At 42.0% G+C, this 20015-nt stretch overlaps 1 protein-coding gene and 1 non-coding gene across 3 annotated transcripts in view; one reads left to right on the top strand and one right to left on the bottom strand.

Annotated features, from left to right (window-relative positions):
* LHCGR (luteinizing hormone/choriogonadotropin receptor) overlaps positions 1-18077 on the top strand; it is a 65865-nt gene extending 47788 nt beyond the window's left edge. Inside the window, exons 9-11 of one of the 2 annotated variants that reach the window (XM_061432307.1) lie at positions 3584-3769; positions 7536-7616; positions 13730-18077. In XM_061432307.1, coding sequence (XP_061288291.1) covers positions 3584-3769; positions 7536-7616; positions 13730-14882 — 1420 coding nt within the window. In that variant the 3' untranslated portion in view covers positions 14883-18077. The remainder of the gene's footprint in view (positions 1-3583; positions 3770-7535; positions 7617-13729) is intronic. The other variant, XM_061432308.1, reaches the window with a different exon arrangement.
* TRNAY-GUA (transfer RNA tyrosine (anticodon GUA)) lies at positions 8678-8749 on the bottom strand. The gene has a single exon. It is a non-coding gene; the product is annotated as a tRNA-Tyr (tRNA).
* Positions 18078-20015: the final 1938 nt, after the last annotated feature.

Below are 20015 nucleotides of genomic sequence, written 5' to 3'. Positions count from 1 at the left end.
CTCTCCTGGCTCCTGGTAGCTCCCTTTGGTTGTGGCAGTAGAACTCTAGTCTTCACAGAGTATTCGATGTGTTTCTCTGTCTCCAAATTTCCCCCTTTGTATAGAGATACCAGTCATATTGGATTAGGCCCCATCCTCATGATCTCATTGTAACCTGATTACCTCTGGAAAGATCCTATTGCAATTAAGGTCACATTCTGAGGTACTGAGAGTTAGGACTTCAACATATGAATTTGGGTGAGACACGGTTCAATCAGCATCAAATATGGCGGGCCTCTTCACGTGCTGGCAGAGGGGGTCCGGTGTTCCCTGGTATTCCCTCGTGAGAATTAAGGTTGAGTGAGCTGCTGTTGTGTCAGGCTCTCTGAGGATGCAAGGAGCAGAGCGAAGTTCCCTCAGTTAATGGGCATTGAACATAAGGACACATGGGAACATCAAGACGAACAGGAGATTGAACCAGTAGTCTCCCGACAACGCCTTGGGAAGCCAGAAACATCCTATAGAAAACAATTGCAGCTGCAGCCAGACTTCAAGGAGAAATGCAAGAGGGCTCCAAACACGCCGCAGCTCTCACAGCAGAGGCCGCCTCACCTCTTCGCAGAGGTGCCGGACCACTACTTCCTACTCTGGCACCCCATCACTAATGCCTTCAAGCACGGCTTGAACACATCCTGTTTACCAGGCACCACGCTGCAGAGACAGTGGTGGGCTCTGGTTGATGCCCTATAAAAAAACATTACACTATGGAGGGGAAAGAATGATGAACAGGCAAAGTGATAAACAGGCACATGACTTTAAAATGAGAAAAGTATTAAGATGAATGGAGAGAGTAGCATGGAAGCACATACACTAACATAGGTAAAATAGAGAGCCAATGGAAATTTGCTGTATGACTCAGGGAACTCAAACTGGGGTTCTGTATTAAACTAGAGGAGTGGGAAAGGGTGGGAGGTGGGTAGGAGTTTCAAGAGGGAGGGGACATAGGTATATCTATGGTTAATTCATGTTGATGTATGACAGAATCAAACCAATATTATAAAGCAATCATCAATCAACTTAAAATAAATAAATATAATTATTAAAAATGAGAAAAGTACTAGAAAGACAGTGAGCAGTGTAGTACAGTTCATCTGTTTATTCATTCATTCATTGATTTTTCCAATAACTGTATGTCCATACTATGTGCCAGGCACTGAATTAGGCATCAGGGAAACGGCAGTGAGTAAGAAAAGACAAATGTCTCTGCCTTCATAGAGTGGGGAAGATGGACAAGGATCAAATGAGTAAAGAAAATATGTACTACACCAGATGGTCGTGGAGTGGAGAAACTTAGCTGGCTGGGCGAAGAGAGTTCTCAGGAGGGGCAGTTAGTATTTTCAGGAGGATGGTCAGGGAAGACTGTCCTGAAAAAGTGATATTTAAGCAAATACCTGAAAGAAAGGAGAGAGCAAAGCTGTGTGGGCATCAGCAGGAAGAGCATTCCAGTTGGAGGGAACTGGGCAGGATCTGCACGTGTTGGAAGGACAAAGAAGAGAACAGTGTGGCCAAGTGAGCCAAGGGGAAGGGCCCAGAGCAGGGCAGAGAGGTGGCGAGAGCCAGGTCAGGGGCCTATGGCTACTCTTTGAGTGAGGTGAGGAGGCGCTAAGGTTTTGATGAGAGGAAGGAATGAACTGACCCAGTTACTCTTTATACCCCAGCTCCTGCCAGTATCTACTCATGATCTTGTCTACTTTTCTATATTCCCCCATTATAAGCCCCAAACTCTACTTCTTAGCCCCTGCCACTCTCAACTCCTGCCTCCTCCCTAACTCCTCTTTCCTATCAACTCCTGACTTCCTTTGGTTCCTAGCTCCCACCACTATCAACTCCTGTTATCAGTCTGACTCTACTTCTTTCCTATTACCCTGAGTCTCTTGACGTCCTAACTCCCGCCACCAAAACTCCTGCCCTTCTCCACTCCCTAACTTCTGGCACCATCAGCCCTACCTCTCTGTTCTCCGCTCCGCCTCATAATTTCTGCTTCCTCGTGGCTCCCACTTCCTCGTGGCTCCTGCTCATTGCTTTCTCTGCTGTCTCTCAGCTTCTGCCGTCCTACCATAGGGGTTCCTGTCTACATGTCTTGTATTCAAAGTACTCCGGGCTAGCACACCCTACAGGCAGAGTTCTTACAGCAAACTGGCCACCTACTTGGGCAATGAACAGCTAGGAGAGTTGCCTTTGGTCAGGTATAAGAATGAGTGAGCATGGTTGTAAGACACTCAGCGTGACAGTTTTTCCCTTGAAAAGCTGCTCAGCCCACCTGCTTGGAAGTGACTGTGAGCCCTGTGGGCATTTACTTTGACTTTTTCAGAACAGTGGAACCAGGCCTAGGTCTCTTTACTACCCAAATGATTATCTGCATTATGCCCTTAGGGTTTATAAGCATCCCTCCCATCCATACCCCCAAAATATTTCCCCCATAAGTCACTCAGTGAAACGGAAAATCTATCATCAGAGATTTACTCCTTTGTAATGAGACCTTGACATTTATAGAATCCTAACTTAAAACATATTACTTCCACTCCAAAATAATAAAAACAAAAAAATTCACCAGTCCTGTAAAGAATCAGGTACTCAATTCCTAATACATCTAACAGAAATACTCTGTAAAACGGAATGAGAACACTGGTTACCTAAATCAATAAGGGCAGAAAAGCAGTAAGAGTCTGCCATCCCCGAGGCAAATTCTGCCACCCTGATTACTCCACCAAGGACCAACCCTGGTCATCACTCCATGGTGTCAAGTTCATCTGTCCATCGATCACCCACTGATCCCATCCCATGCGCTGGGCACTAAGTACTGGGTCAGGGTGCTGAAGGGGGTGGTGCTGCCTGAAAATCTTCATAGTGTATCAGCAGGAAGACAGGAAGAATTTTTAAATGCCCACTTGTTCTTCCTTCTCACATTTAATTTGTTTGGAGGTTTCTTGCACATTGCCTCAGGTTTAGAAAAGCTAAGGGGTTCAGGACCTTGTTTGAAAAACCCTGAGCTTTCCACACAATTCTGCTTGCATGAGTGTTCGCTTGCTTTGGACTGATGAATCCAGTTTGCCTTTAGAGAAGGTAGATGATGGCTAATGCCACACAGTGGCTCTTAATAGCATAAGCAGCCTGTGTATCCTGAAAACCTACTCTGTGGAGCTTGATCCACAAAGAGAGAGGCATCTGAAGCCCTAAATACTTCCCCCTGGGCTAGAGCACAAAGCTGGTGTCACTGCATGTGCCTGCTCTATCATAAAGCAAGTGGTTATTTTACTTCAGCTAAGTGGAGGGAAGGAAAGGGAGGGAGAAAGGAAGCAGGAGAAGGGAGAAAGGAAATCCTAATGAATGGATAGTGGGGTCAATATGAGGGAAAACACAACGTAGCTTTTTTGAATTCAGATCTTAATGAGAGTAACTGAAACAGAGAATCAGGGAGAAAGCAAGATGGAGAAAAAATGCCTCAGAACCTAGAATGATGCTATTGTTGAGACAAAGTTTCATTCTATGAATCAAGTATATTAAATAAATAAGTAAGCCTTTCTCTTTTTTTTTTACTTTTCAGGGATATTTCTTCCACTAAACTGCAGGCCCTGCCTAGCTATGGGCTAGAGTCCATTCAGACACTAATTGCCACATCATCCTATTTTCTGAAAAAACTGCCATCGAGAGAAAAATTTACCAACCTCCTGGATGCCACACTGACTTACCCCAGCCACTGCTGTGCTTTTAGAAACTTGCCAACAAACGAGTAAGTAAAAAAAACAAAAGGTAGAGCCTGCCAAGCGTGGCAGAAACTCAGATCTGAAAATAGTCAGCTGGTCAGCAGCATCCTGCCCTTTTACTGCCTGCCGTCTAAACCAGCTCCACAGTCACCCGTGGTCATGGGGTCACTCTCAGACAGACAAGAAGAAAACGAACTGTCCTGTGCCTCCTGAAAACTGACTCCAAAGAGTCGATTCACCCTGCAGCAAAAAGACCCTGGTCACTTATTCTGAGCTAATTCAATTAGAGCCTTAAATCAGGCTATAACTACAGTTGCAAAATGAAGTACAGAACTGGTACCTCAAAGATCAAGTAGCTCTAATCCTTATCAAAGAGCATCATTTCTAAAGAAGTGGGGGAAGTAGGCTCAATAAGGTCAATTTTACCTAATGTCTTAATCTTTAGTTAAAAAAAAATACACAGAACACTACAGAAGGTTTTCACTGCTTTTTTTAAAAAAGCTATTTCTCTCCCGGCAGAAGACTATCTTCTATTATAGAACAGAATCCTAGCTCCCTAAGGATTAGCTTGGTATGAGAATGGAAAAGGCAGAAGCTCCTGGCTGGTTTGGGGGTTTGTGACCAGTGCTGGCTTCAGGGAGGTGGGGTGGTCTTACTGATTCAATTAATTCACTTCAGTCCGGAACGGAATGGCAGGGTGTGAAGGATTTTATTCTTTCCTTAAAGCACTCTCTTCCAGATTTTTTTCCCACTGTAATGCATACAAAGAAGTACTTTTTTTTACATTGCAACCAGTAAACACGACACATGTAACTGAAATAAAACAGAGCACTACTTAACTGTTTCACATGTGAGACACTGTTATTCTTTTTTTCTTTCTTTTGCATAATTTTATTTTTTTTAACTCTTTGTTCTATATTGGGATATAGCTGATTGACAAACAACGCTGTGATAGTTGCAGGTGAACAGTGAAGGGACTCAGCCACATGTATCCGTGTATCCATTCTCCCCCAAAACCCCTCCCATTCGGGCTGCTACCTAACACTGAGCAGAGTTCCATGTGCTATACAGGAAGTCCTTGTCGGTTATGCTGGTTATCCAGCATACACTATGTTCTCTTGTCTATTTTATTTCATGTTTGTTTGCTTTCAACGCTAGTCTTGATTCACCTTATTGCTTTCATGACCCACTAATGGGTCACAACTCACAGCTGGAAAAACATTGCCCTAAAAGAATATTATACAGCCTAAGAAGATTCTCAAAGAATTAATTAGATGAGGCATTAAGAGAGTGTCACCAGGAGGCAACTGTTTTGGGGATCAACCTATTTACAATTAATCAACCAGCACGTTATCTTCGTACACCCACTTCATACCTCGAATAGATAGGGAGGTATGGAGCTACCTGAAGTTTTCGGGGTAACCAAGAAGACAGGCCATTCGCTGTGCCCAGAAAGCTGTGTGCCACTAACTGAGCTTCAGAGAACATTATCTGAGTATTCACCGTGTTCCAGAAAAACACTGTGCAAAAATCTGAAGCTACAAAGATGAGTAAGAGCTCATCCCAACCATCAGAGCCATAAGCAGCTATTTGAGGACAACACAAAAGACAGCCAATACTTAGATGCAGTCCAGCAATTGTTATGATACAGCTGAGAACAGAACACAGGACTCTGTGAGAACAGAGGGAGAATTTCTAAATGGCAACAGGGCTTATGGAAGACTTCCCAGGAAGTGACTTCTGCTGAGCTCTGAAGAACAGGTAGCAATTAGCTAGACAGGTGTGACAGAAAGCATGCCAAGAAGATGGAAGAGCTTTTGTGAAGGCACAAAGGCAAGAGACCATGGAATGAAAGTCATTCAGAAAAACCAGAACAAGACAGCTTATGGTTACAGAGAGGAGGATGAGTGAGCAGAGGAGACCAGGGAGAGGTGAGCTATGATGAGTGTAAGGCCAAGTCGCTGAGAGGATGAGGAGCCACTGGAGAACTCAGAACAGAATCACTCAGATTTGCTTCTGTAAAGCAGCGCTCTGGGCTGTGAGTGAGCAAAGCTGGTGAGAGAACAACGGGGACACCACACAGCACAGATGCTGGCTTGGGATAAAGCTGATTCCGGACATTTCCACTTTTGTGGGAAAGGAGGCTGCATCCCTTCTGAAGTCATTGACATGTTAAAGCTTTAGTTCAGGGGTGTTTTATTCCAACAGATGAAAGAAGAGACTACCACCTATGGGTTAAAATAAAAGCAGTGGCGGGGCGGGGGGGGGGGGGGGGCATTACACAGCTGTGGGCCAGCACCAAGTGAGAGGGTAATGCAGTCACACAGCAGTTGTCTTGATTAGGATGACAAGTTTCAGCTGACCCCCTCTCTATCCCTGAAGTCAGAAACCTTGGATGCTAGTGAGGATGGAGAGCGTGAAGCTGGGCCAGTGGATGTTTGTGCAAACTCTGGGTCAGCCCTCTGCCCTGCAGCTGCGGAGCCTGGATAACCCACACAGCTGCCCAGGCAGATGGCCCCCAAACTCTCCTTGGTGTCTCTGATTAAAATTCCAAAAGAGAGAGAGTAGACAGAGCTGAAGGCCAAGAACAACCACATTTCCTGTTAATTGCAGATTGGTTCATGTGGAGCATCTCTAAGTATCAGATGCAGAGTCAGCATCAAACACACACACAATCTCTCTTTCTCACTCCCACTTTCTCGCAAAGGCGAAATAATCAGCTGAGTAACTTCTGAAAGTGAGTCCAGTAGGTCAAACAGTCCTTATGTATTCCCCACCATCCTGCTTTTACACAAAGTCATTCCTACAAGGGATTGCCTCAGTAATATCGCTAACGTGCTAAGTCGCTTCAGTCCTGTCCAACTGTGTCAGCCTGTGGATTGTGGCCCACCTGTAGGCTGCAATTGTAGGCTCCTCTGTCCATGGCATTTTCCAGGCAAGAGTACTGAAGTGGGTTACCATGCTCTCCTCTAGGGGATCTTCCCAACCCAGGGATCAAATTGGCAGGAGGGTTCTTTACCACTAGCGCCACCTGAGAAGCCCTGTTAATGTTGGAGAAGAATAATAAATAGAAATATCCATCTTGAATTACATTCCTCTTTCCTCTTCAGGAAAGGCTGGAATTCGCACAGCCTGCTCTTCTTCTCTCTGTTTCTCCATCCAGTTTTCCTTTGTGCTTCACCACGGTTTCATCTTAGGAATACAAGTATAGCCTTCTTTTAATTTCTTGACATTTACCCCTTTCCACAGGCTAAAGTTCTTAGAGGGAAAGATGGAGGAATAGGGAGCAACCACATTATATTTCTGCACATAAGCCAAAAAGGCTGAAAATTCACATCATTTTAAAGCCAGGTCCAGAATCTTCAAATCTTTACAAGATAGATTCCCAGTTATAATTCAAAGCCGTGAACTCTGAATGGTTATTTGTTCATCAAGGCTGATGTGGGGAGGAGAGTGGTGAGTAGAAAACCTTAATATGCCACAAAGTTATCTTTTAATGAGCACTGAAAAATCCAGGATTCAATGAGACAAATTTAAGTTTTTTCATCTCTAGAGCCCACACAAAACACTTAGCATTCAGAAGCATTTTATCTAAGCTGGAAGCACTCTAATGACAACTCGGAAGCCTTCACTCTCTCCCCTGGAAGTGTTTCAGTTAGGACAATGGTACAGAACACAACGCAGGTGTAATAGGGAAAGAATTTGGAAGAACAAAGCATAAACAGACATGAGCAGGCTTAAAGACCAAAGGCTCAACTGGTTTTTTTGTTTGTTTTTTTTTACCTCTTTCAGGCAGAATTTTTCATTTTCCATTTTTAAAAACTTTTCCAAACAATGTGAAAGCACAGCAAGGAGACCAAATAATGAAACACTGTAAGTATTTGCATGGAAGGAAACTCGGGGAGCCATGTCTCATTCTGTGGGCACCTTAGCGTTATCAGTGCCAACGATTTTCTTTTCATAAAAGTCTTGGTTGGGGCCATGTTTGCAGAGCATATTTTAATAGCTTTAAAATGGGATGTGTGTGTGTGTGTGTGTGTGTTTTTTACAAGGCAGTCCAGGTGATCAATTATCTCTTCAACTGTTTACAAAAATACTTGTAAAAACATACCTACATATTCATTTTACAGTCATATTAAATTCTCTTCCAAAATTAAAATTTTCTTTGCAGGTATTCTGATGTCACTAAGGACTTGTTTAATGATAGCCTCACTTGTAAGGATTTTTCACTAGTCATGTGGTCAGCATTCCACAAAGATTAACTGATTGTAGACAGCTTCTAAAAGCAGCCACTCCCCTTCGGAGAGACTTTGGCCACCTTGATCATTATGCTCTAGAGCTTAAAATTATTTAGACCTAAAACTATCACTGACACATATTGGATGGGAGCTGCATTTCTATTCTACTGACTGATATTTTTTAAAAGATTTATTTATTTGGGGCTGTACTGGGTCTCCGTTGCTGCTCGGGCTTTCTCTGGTTGTGATGAACGGGGCCTACCCTGCTCGTAGTGGGCAGGTTTCTCACTGTGGTGGCTTCTCTTGTTGCAGGGCATGGGCTCTCAGATGCACCAGCTTCAGCAGTTATGGCGCATGGGCTCAGCAGTTGCGGCCTCCAGGCTCTAGACCACAGGCTCAGTAGTTGTGGCACATGGGCTTAGTTCCTCTGCGGCATGTGGGATCTTCCCAGAAAGGGATCAAACCTGTGTGCCCTGCATTGGCAGGCAGGTTCTTAACCACGGAGCCATCAGGGAAGCCCCTGATTTAAAAAAAAAAAAAAAAAAAAACGTTTTCCTACTGCCTTGGCATTTCATATACCTTCAATTGTTAAGGAACCAGTGAAGTTGTTCGGTCATGTCTGACTCTCTCCTCCATCCATGGCATTTTCCAGGCAAGAGTACCAGGGTGGGTTGCCATTTCCTTCTCCAGGGGATCTTCCCAACCCAGGGATCGAACCCAGGTCTCCCGCATTACAGGCAGACACTCTACCATCTGAGCCACCAGGGAAGCCCACTGATACGAGAATGAGGCTCAGTAAGTCAAGGCACATTAAAATAGAAAAGGCTATAAATTATAACTTAATATGCTGGTTCTTTGGGGGGAAATTTAACCCAAAGGCATGACACTTTGGTGCAGCAGTAAAGGTGCGTGCCTCAAAAGTGTCCCGATGCCACAGTTGCTGTGATTTGCGAGTGTTATTACTTCCCTTCCACTCCCATCCCCCCCTCCATGCCCCTCAGGCTACAAAACCAAACCAGATGCCCTTCTAAGGCACCCTTCCAATCTCCATTCTCTCTTCTACATCTTTTTGTCTTTTCTCTTTTTTTCCTATCAATCTGCAAGATATATAGAGGCACAGGGTGGTATGATGGAAGGACCCTGGGCTCTGGAGCTCCTCAGACTTGGATATGAATTCTTGGCACTAATGTTCCTGTAACATTAGGTTTCCCTTGACAATACTTATCTTTTCTGAGACTTTTTTCCTCAACTGTAAGGGACAATAGAAACATCATTTGGCTTTCAGAAGCATGAGAGTAAAGGGAGTTTTTAAAGACTGTGACAGCTAAGGTACCTTATATTATAGTCTCTATTCTTCTATACTTTTTCCCTTTCATTTAGGTCTGACACCATCTATCCTCCAGCATTCCCTTTCCTCACCCTTCCCACTCTTCTCTCGCAATACTCTCTCCATTATCACCTTCCACATAACACTTTTGCAATCATATGGGTTTTTTTCATCAGTAGGAAACGACTTTTGGGTATAGTCTGTGGTACCATCAAGGGGTGTTTTAGGGGGAGGGGAGACTTTAGCTCAGTCTCAATAACCATCAGCCCCTACCACTCCACGCCTTCCCAAGTAAGCATCCAATCTTGAGTCTGCCATGCTAACACTGCAAGTCCTCTAGTCTTCAGCATTGGCGAAGGCAATGGCACTCCAATCTAGTACTCTTGCCTGGAAAATCCCATGGACGGAGGAGCCTGGAAGGCTGCAGTCCATGGGGTCGCTAAGAGTCAGACATGACTGAGCGACTTCACTTTCACTTTCCACTTTCATGCATTGGAGAAGGAAATGGCAACCCACTCCAGTCTTCTTGCCTGGAGAATCCCAGAGATGGGGGAGCCTGGTAGGCTGCAGTCCATGGGGTCGCTAAGAGTCAGACATGACTGAGTGACTTCACTTTCACTTTTCACTTTCATGCATTGGAGAAACCTGGTGGCCTGCTGTCTATGGGGTCACACAGAGTTGGACATGACTGAAGCGACTTAGCAGCAGCAGCAATCTTCAGCATCCCCCAAAACTACCAAAAATTAACACACAATCTAAGTAAAAAGAATGTGCTCCCTGTGAAAACATTTCTTGTGATAAATCCCCTTCCTTCCCTTCCCACCAGATTGCTATTCCTGAGTGTCTGGAGTTCAGAAATTCTAGAGCCAGCCACTGAGTCTTATCTGCTCTCCTTAAGATATTTTGGTGTCCTCACTGCTGTGGTTGGCCCCACTGTCCTCCTAAAACCCCCGTCTTTTTTCCTGTCTACTGATTGCTGCTGGAGCAGTGGTGCTACTGTTGCTCCTTCCTCTGCCTCAATGCTGCTAAGCCCATCCAAGTCCATTCACACTCTCTGCACAGCCTTCAGTACTAAAGACAGCTCCATGCAGGGTTTTGCCAACAAGCATGTTGATGCCCTCAGGAGTCGTCCCAGGGCACAAATGTAAGTAGCAGCAGATAGGTATTCAGTCTGAAGACAAATCAGCAGGGAGAAAAACCTAGATGAATGCCCAGTAGGGCAAAAAAAGAAAGAGCGAGGGACCAGGGGAGTGGAAAAGGAAACCTGTTTGATCTCTTAGTGATGTAAGTTTATTCAGAAACCATGGCAGAATTGTTAACGTCTTTAAATTAGTGCTTCTAGTAGCAGCTGGAGTTATTTTGATAAGGGGAACGTAGTAAAGGAAACCAAGGCAACAATAGTTGGAAAGTTCTCATGTGATGTAATGAAGGTGATTATTTTGTAGGAATCATCCAGAGAACTTGCTTACAATGCACATTCCTGGGCTCTGTCTCTAGAGAGTTTGATTCAGGGTCTGAAGTGAAGCCAAGGAATCTGCGTTGTAATGAACACTCTAGTGATTCTGATGGAAGTGGTCCAAGGGCCACACCTTGAAAAACCCTGAGAGATGGTGGAGTAGAAGAAAGTCCCCTGGACGATGCATATGAAGACCTCGTGTTGCCACTAGGTCAGTGCTGAGGGGCCTGGGCAAGGCACTTACCTCCTTTAATCTTGGTCTCCTTACCAATAAAATGAAGGGCTTTTCCCAGGTCCTTCATCACTCTGATAGCCACCATTATCTCTTTAAAGATTTAAAAATTAGGTAATTATACTGATGTGCATGGGATGAGTACAAACAAATATGCTAGGTATATTTAATAATAAAACGAGTGAGTTTCCTACGCAGTCTCCTGTGAGTGGCAGTAGTACTTTTCCAGTCTCAATCTGGTTTCTATGACACTGTAGCACATTTTTTGGTGTCCCAGGTCATAGATTTCTTTTCCCTTTTTTGGAAATCTATGTTCTTTCCCTTAGGTAATTGTGTTGCTCAAATATATCATTTTATCCAGTAACAGTATTAGGTACACACTCCCTTCTACAGAAAATGAGAAGTTATGTTTTGAGAGTAGAGAAAAATGCTCTTTTAATGTGTGAGAAACTCTGGGGTGAGATATATATTTGTAACGGCCCTGACAGAAAAATTATGCCCATTTCTCCACCTTTCAAGATTATGTTAGCTGACTGTGGGCAAAGAGAAAATTTGTAAAGCCTACATGCATCATGGGGCTTCCCAGGTGGTAAAGAATCCGCCTGCCAAGGCAGGAGATGTGGGTTCAGTCCCTGGCTGGGGAAGATCCCCTGGAGAAGGAAATGGAAACCCACTCTAGTATTCTTGCCTGGAAAATTCCATGGACAGAGGAGCCTGGTGGGCTACAGTCCATGGGGTCACAGAGAGTCAGACATGAATGCACAGCACACACACGCATCATCCTGTATCGCTCACTGTTCCTGCAGCCTCACGATCCCTTCCCAAGCCAGCATCACCCCGGTTTATTCATCCCACGACATTTATTGAATGAATACTCTGGGACAAAACTGTGTGAAGCACTGAGAGTTCAGACATAAACAAGATGGAGTCCCCTGCCTTCATAGTTATTAAAGAATAGTTTCATATACTGTTAAATAAGCCATGTATCATCACATAATGGCCATGTTAGTTTGAGAATTACAATAGTAAATGCAGCTTAGAGGAGGGGTGATAAACTCCTTAGAGGTGTAGAATCAAGAAAGGCTTCATAGAGACGATTATCTTTGAAGATGAGGAGGAATTCTCCAGAGAAATGAGGGAGACGGGGGAAGAAAAAACAACACATTCAAAGACAAAGGGACAAGACAGCAAAACCTGTTCTGAAAGCCACAAGTCTTTTCATGTGACCAAAGGGTTGCACAAAGGATTTGCAAGAGATAATTATAAGGATCTCTAACAGTCACTGAGTACTTACTAGGTATCAGGCATTATCCTAAAAATTTTACGTGTTTTAATGCATTTAATCCTTTAGCACAATACAGTGAGGGGAGGTGTGATTACTATCCTTATTTGACAAATGAAGAATTAAAGAACAGAAATGTTAAATAACTCTCCCAGCTGGTAAAAGCTGGAACCCAGGCAGTCTTGCTCCAGAGCCTATGTTCTGAACTGTATGGCACTATGGCTTCTTAAGGGCTTCCCAGGTAAGCTACATGTACAGAACAGGTCTGCCAATGCAGAAGGCAGAAGACATGCAGGTTTTATCCCTGGTTTAAGAAAATCCCCTAGAATAGGAAATGGCAACCCACTCCAGTATTCTTGCCTGGAAAATTCCATGGACAGAGGATCTTGGTGGGCTACAGTCTATGGGGTCGCAAAGAGTCAGGCACGACTGGGTGTGCCTGCGCACGCGCACACACGCAGCTTCTTAGCGATGAGGTTACAAGAGGAGACAGAATGCAGATCAAGGAGAGACTCAGAGGTCTTCACAAGGAGTCTGGAGTTCATCCCATAGCCAATGAGAAACTAAGAAATGTTTGAATTACTGTAATGTGCGTAAGACAAGCCATTCCAGTAGGAATATACAGATGGACTAGGAAGAGGGCTAAAATTGGGGGAAGGATGCCAAGAAGAAAACTAATGTAACTATCCCATTAGAAAGAATGAAAATCTGAACTCAAGCAGTAGCAGTGGGGTTGGGAGAAAGGGAGTGCCAGAGTGGAACCATTCCTTCACTAGGGACACAGTCCCTCTTCAGTCAGTCCACTCTCTGAATCTGACTCATATCCTAAGAATTATCTATTTTCAATTATTTCTTTCTATTGTTCATGACTCTGTTCTTCCTCTGCTCCTAAATTTCTTCTGAGTAACCTAACCTTGGTTCCATTTCTCAACTGGGCTGCCTGATTAGCCAAGGACTTCAGCATGTCCTCCCAAAGCTGATAATCTTCAACAGTGTGAGCCTTTCAATCCCATTTGTGTTCTACTGCAGACAAACAGCTTGATAGCAATTTGGTTAGCAACTAAAGGAGATAAATAGCTAAGAAAATGTCAAGAAAGTTTTTTTAGATTGAGCAAGCATAGATTATGTCTCTAAATTTGTTTTCCAAAGAAAAGAATGCTCTGTAAACAGCTTCATTAAATCCTTGCATCACTGTGTAAAATCTGCATATTAAAAAAAAATCTAAATGGCTTTTCATTCCCTTCTTAAGGAACTCCTACGCCAATTCAGAGTTCTCAGATAACAAATAAATATAAGATTGAGGCTGTTTTGACTTCGTTTCCTTTAGTTTGCTCTCCTTAAAAAAAAAAGAAAACAAAAAACCACTAGGGGCGATTTCTAAATGTTTTTCAATACCCAGAATCATAGAAAATCTCTTAAGTTTACACTGAGTCACAATATTCTTCTTACAGTTATTCTGCCATCTTTGCTGAGAGTGAACTGAGTGGCTGGGATTATGACTATGGTTTCTGCTTACCCAAGACACTCCAGTGTGCTCCTGAACCAGATGCTTTCAATCCCTGTGAAGACATTATGGGCTACGACTTCCTTAGAGTCCTGATTTGGCTGATTAATATCCTAGCCATCACGGGAAATGTGACTGTCCTCTTTGTTCTCCTGACCAGTCGTTACAAACTGACAGTCCCCCGCTTTCTCATGTGCAACCTCTCCTTTGCAGACTTCTGCATGGGGCTCTACCTGCTGCTCATTGCCTCAGTCGATGCCCAGACCAAAGGCCAGTATTACAACCATGCCATAGACTGGCAGACAGGGAGTGGGTGCAGCGCGGCTGGCTTTTTCACTGTGTTTGCAAGTGAACTCTCTGTCTACACCCTCACAGTCATCACACTAGAAAGATGGCACACCATCACCTATGCTATTCAACTGGACCAAAAGCTGCGACTGAAACATGCCATTCCAGTCATGCTCGGAGGATGGCTCTTTTCTACTCTCATTGCCGTGTTGCCTCTTGTGGGTGTCAGCAATTACATGAAGGTCAGCATTTGCCTCCCCATGGATGTGGAAAGCACTCTCTCACAGGTCTACATCTTAACCATCCTGATTCTCAACGTGATGGCCTTCATCATCATTTGTGCTTGCTACATTAAAATTTATTTTGCAGTTCAAAATCCAGAGCTGATGGCTACCAACAAAGATACAAAGATTGCTAAGAAAATGGCAGTCCTCATCTTCACCGATTTCACCTGCATGGCACCAATCTCTTTCTTTGCCATCTCAGCTGCCTTCAAAGTGCCCCTCATTACAGTAACCAACTCAAAGGTTCTACTGGTTCTCTTTTATCCTGTCAATTCATGCGCCAATCCGTTTCTGTACGCAATTTTCACAAAGGCATTCCAAAGGGATTTCTTTCTGTTGCTGAGCAAATTTGGCTGCTGTAAATATCGAGCTGAACTTTATAGGAGGAAGGATTTTTCAGCTTATATCTCCAACTGCAAAAATGGCTTCACTGGATCAAATAAGCCCTCCCGGTCTACCTTCAAGTTGACTACATTACAATGTCAATATTCAGCTGTCCTGGACAAGACTTGCTATAAGGAATGTTAACTGTGATATCAGTAAACACATTACTGAATTATACTTAAATATGGAAAAAAATTTATCTCCACCAGTAATATTAACAAAGAGTTGGTTTCAGGAAATTATGTGTTAGGCACATCAGGCAAAAAAAGACTCTCTACCTAGCTCAAAATGTGGTCCATGACCATGGCCCGTCTAAAAACTATTTGTCAAGAATACTGTTGGTAGCTTGATAGGGATTGCATTGAATCTATAAATTGCTTTGGGTAGTATACTCATTTTCACTATATTGATTCTTCCAATCCAGGAACATGGTATATTTCTCCATCTATTAGTGTCCTCTTTGATTTCTTTCACCAGTGTTTTATAGTTTTCTATATATAGGTCTTTAGTTTCTTTAGGTAGATATATTCCTAAGTATTTTATTCTTTCCGTTGCAATGGTGAATGGAATTGTTTCCTTAATTTCTCTTTCTGTTTTCTCATTATTAGTATATAGGAATGCAAGGGATTTCTGTGTGTTGATTTTATATCCTGCAACTTTACTATAGTCATTGATTAGTTCTAGTAATTTTCTAGTGGAGTCTTTAGGGTTTTCTATGTAGAGGATCATGTCATCTGCAAATAGTGAGAGTTTTACTTCTTCTTTTCCAATTTGGATTCCTTTTATTTCTTTTTCCTCGAATAGCCAAAGCGATCTTGAGAAAGAAGAATGGAACTGGAGGAATCAACCTACCTGACTTCAGGCTCTACTACAAAGCCACAGTTATCAAGACAGTATGGTACTGGCACAAAGACAGAAATATAGATCAATGGAACAAAATAGAAAGCCCAGAGATAAATCCACACACATATGGACACCTTATCTTTGACAAAGGAGGCAAGAATATACAATGGATTAAAGACAATCTCTTTAACAAGTGGTGCTGGGAAATCTGGTCAACCACTTGTAAAAGAATGAAACTAGAACACTTTCTAACACCATACACAAAAATAAACTCAAAATGGATTAAAGATCTCAATGTAAGACCAGAAACTATAAAACTCCTAGAGGAGAACATAGGCAAAACACTCTCCGACATACATCACAGCAGGATGTTCTATGACCCACCTCCCAGAATATTGGAAATAAAAGCAAAAATAAACAAATGGGACCTAATTAACCTTAAAAGCTTCTGCACATCAAAGGAAACTATTAGCAAGGTGAAAAGACAGCCTTCAGAATGGGAGAAAATAATAGCAAATGAAGCAACTGACAAACAACTAATCTGAAAAATATACAAGCAACTCCTACAGCTCAACTCCAGAAAAATAAATGACCCAATCAAAAAATGGGCCAAAGAACTAAATAGACATTTCTCCAAAGAAGACATACAGATGGCTAACAAACACATGAAAAGATGCTCAACATCACTCATTATCAGAGAAATGCAAATCAAAACCACTATGAGGTACCATTTCACACCAGTCAGAATGGCTGTGATCCAAAAGTCTACAAATAATAAATGCTGGAGAGGGTGTGGAGAAAAGGGAACCCTCTTACCCTGCTGGTGGGAATGCAAACTAGTACAGCCACTATGGAGAACAGTGTGGAGATTCCTTAAAAAACTGGAAATAGAACTGCCTTATGATCCAGCAATCCCACTGCTGGGCATACACACTGAGGAAACCAGAAGGGAAAGAGACACGTGTACCCCACTGTTCATCGCAGCACTGTTTACAATAGCCAGGACATGGAAGCAACCTAGATGTCCATCAGCAGATGAATGGATAAGAAAGCTATGGTACATATACACAATGGAATATTACTCAGCCATTAAAAAGAAAACATTTGAATCAGTTCTAATGAGGTGGATGAAACTGGAGCCTATTATACAGAGTGAAGTAAGCCAGAAGGAAAAACACCAATACAGTATAATAACACATATATATGGAATTTAGAAAGATGGTAACAATAACCCTGTGTACAAGACAGCAAAAGAGACACTGATGTATAGAACAGTCTTATGGACTCTATGGGAGAGGGACAGGGTGGGAAGATTTGGGAGAATGACATTGAAACATGTATACTATCATGTATGAAACGAATCACCAGTCCAGGTTCGATGCATGATACTGGATGCTTGGGGCTAGTGCACTGGGACGACCCAGAGGGATAGTATGGGGAGGGAGGAGGGAGGAGGGTTCAGGATGGGGAACACATGTATACCTGTGGTGGATTCATTTTGATATTTGGCAAAACTAATAACAATTATGTAAAGTTTAAAAATAAAATAAAATTAAAAAAAAAAACTATTTGTCACTGGCACATGATAACAACAGATTGTTTAGAAACTTTTACAGCGATTTTGACAGATTAATTTTATGTCTGCTGTATCTACTATTTCAAAAATGAGATGGTGTTTTGCATGACTGTAATTTTTTTTCTCATTTCATCCTTACAGTAATTTTTACTGCATTTTTACAAAAATATTAGTCCATAAGAGATTTGAAATTTGAAATAACTAGTCCTTTTCCTCAGACAGTTTGAGAAATATAGACTCTGGAGATGCACTGTCCAATCTGGTACCCACAAGACACAGGCAGCTATATTAAGCTAAATTAAAAATGTGTCTTTTCAACTGCACTAGGCAACATTTCAAGGGCTCAGTACCCATACGTGACCCGTGGTTACTATACTGAACAACACATATACAGAACAGTTTCATCATCACAGGAAGTTCTATTGGACAGTGCTGTCCTAGATATCTATTTATCCCACATGTAGATCCTAAATTTAATAATTATTAAAATTTTAAATTATATTATTAAAATTAATGTAAAGTAAGCATCTAAAGGCATATTTCATCCTGTTGGTCTGGCATTTAGTCTCTAAAGAGCAGTGAAGCATTAAATAGTAGGCTGTGAACTCCTTGTGGGTAGGAACCCTGTCTCAATTTTGCTTCCTTATCTCCTAGCTCAGGATCTCAGCAATAGCATGCAAAAAATGTGCTGAATGACACTGAAGTTAAGAAATCTATAAGAAAAAAAAATGTTTTATTTTTCTTTCTAGGGCCCTATCTTTTATGGAAGTAAAAGAAAATGCTTAAATATTTTAAAATATTTAACTTTCATAGTTTCTATCTTTGAAGGTATTGAAAAATATATCCAATATTTGCTAGAAGGTATTTTATTTATCAGAATTGACTCTTATAGGACAATAAAATTATGGTTTTAATTGCAATGCTTTTGTAAGTTTTTTTGACCCTTTAACTTATTGAAAGTTTATTATATGTCAAGCATCTTGATAAGTATTTTATATAATTCAACCCACTTAATCTCATAAAACTCTATGATGAAGATATCATTCACATTTTAGAATAGAGGAAAGCCCATTACAATTTGCCCAAGTTCTCAAAACTGATAAAAGCTTCAACTAATAGGATTCAATCAGGATGCCAGCCTTTTAACACTGTTTTCAGTTCAGTTCAGTTCATTTCAGTTCAGTCGCTCAGTCGTGTCCGACTCTTTGCGACCCCATGAATCGCAGCACGCCAGGCCTCCCTGTCCATCACCAACTCCCAGAGTTCACTCAAACTCACGTCCATCGAGTCCGTGATGCCATCCAGCCATCTCATCCTCTGCCGTCCCCTTCTCCTCCTGCCCCCAATCCCTCCCAGCATCAGAGTCTTTTCCAATGAGTCAACTCTTCACATGAGGTGGCCAAAGTACTGGAGTTTCAGCTTTAGCATCATTCCTTCCAAAGAAATCCCAGGGCTGATCTCCTTCAGAATGGACTGGTTGGATCTCCTTGCAGTCCAAGGGACTCTCAAGAGTCTTCTCCAATACCACAGTTCAAAAGCAATCAATTCTTCGGCGCTCAGCCTTCTTCACAGTCCAACTCTCACATCCATACATGACCACAGGAAAAACCATAGCCTTGACTAGACGAACCTTTGTTGGCAAAGTAATGTCTCTGCTTCTGAATATGCTATCTAGGTTGGTCATAACTTTCCTCCCATATTGGTAAATCATAGCCATCCAAAGGTTTAATATGTATTCAAAGTTCTTTTAATTTCCCCCAACATTTTATTGTGATATTTTTAAATATATGAAAAGTTGAAATAATTGTACAGTGCACACCCATATACTGAGACTCAACATTTTACTATATTGGTTTAGAAAATATCATGATAAGAAAAATAATTCTATATAATTATTAATATCTATCCAGTATTTACCCATCCATCAATTCTGATGCAATTTAAGTTACAAACATCAGTATTTGTCAGCCCTTAAACCCTTCAGTATGCTTATCATTAACTGAAGTTTAATATTTGTTTACATATTTAAGGTAAAATTTAAATATGATGAAATAGACAAACCCTAAGCATACCATTTAATGCATTTTGAGAAACGTATACACCCATGTAACCCAAACCTTCATAAAGATACAGAACACTCACCCTCAGAAAGTTTTCTCATGTCACTTCCTAATTAATCCCTCACCTCTGCCCTGCTGCTGCTGCTGCTGCTAAGTCGCTTCAGTTGTGTCCGACTCTGTGCGATCCCATAGATGGAAGCCAACCAGGCTCCCCCATCCCCAGGACTCTCCAGGCAAGAGTACTGGAGTGGGTTACCATTTCTCTCTCCAATAAATGAAAGTGAAACAAGAGTAATAATGCATTCATGCTAAGCTATTTTAACATGTCCAACTCTTTGCAACCCACAGACTGCAGCCCTACAGGTTCTTCTGTCCACAAGATTCTCCAGGCAAGAATACTGGAGTGGGTTACCATGCCCTCCTCCAGGGGCTCTTGTGTCTTCTGCATCAACAGAAGGGTTCTTTACCACTAGCACCATCTGGGAAGCCCAGGATAATAATGGTTATAATTTTTTTCCTAAGAGATGAGTTTTTGCTGCTCCAGAATTTCATATAAATAGAATCATATAGTTAATATTCTTCTGTATAAAGCTCTTTGACTCAACACAATGTTTTTGCTATTCATCATTGCTGCTGCTGCTTGAATCAATAGTTCATTCCTTTTCATTGCTGAATAGTATCCAATTATATGAATATAACACTGTTTTCTATTTTCTTATCAATGGATATCTGGGTTATTTTCAGTTTTTCGCTCTTCTTTGGCATTTGTTAAATAAATGTAAAATCACAACTAGACTC

The sequence above is a fragment of the Bos javanicus genome, chromosome 11 (assembly GCF_032452875.1).
Source record: "Bos javanicus breed banteng chromosome 11, ARS-OSU_banteng_1.0, whole genome shotgun sequence".
NCBI classification, from domain to species: domain Eukaryota; kingdom Metazoa; phylum Chordata; class Mammalia; order Artiodactyla; family Bovidae; genus Bos; species Bos javanicus.
The sequence above is the reverse complement of the archived record's forward strand: the minus strand, read 5'-3'. Positions and strand labels throughout refer to the sequence as shown.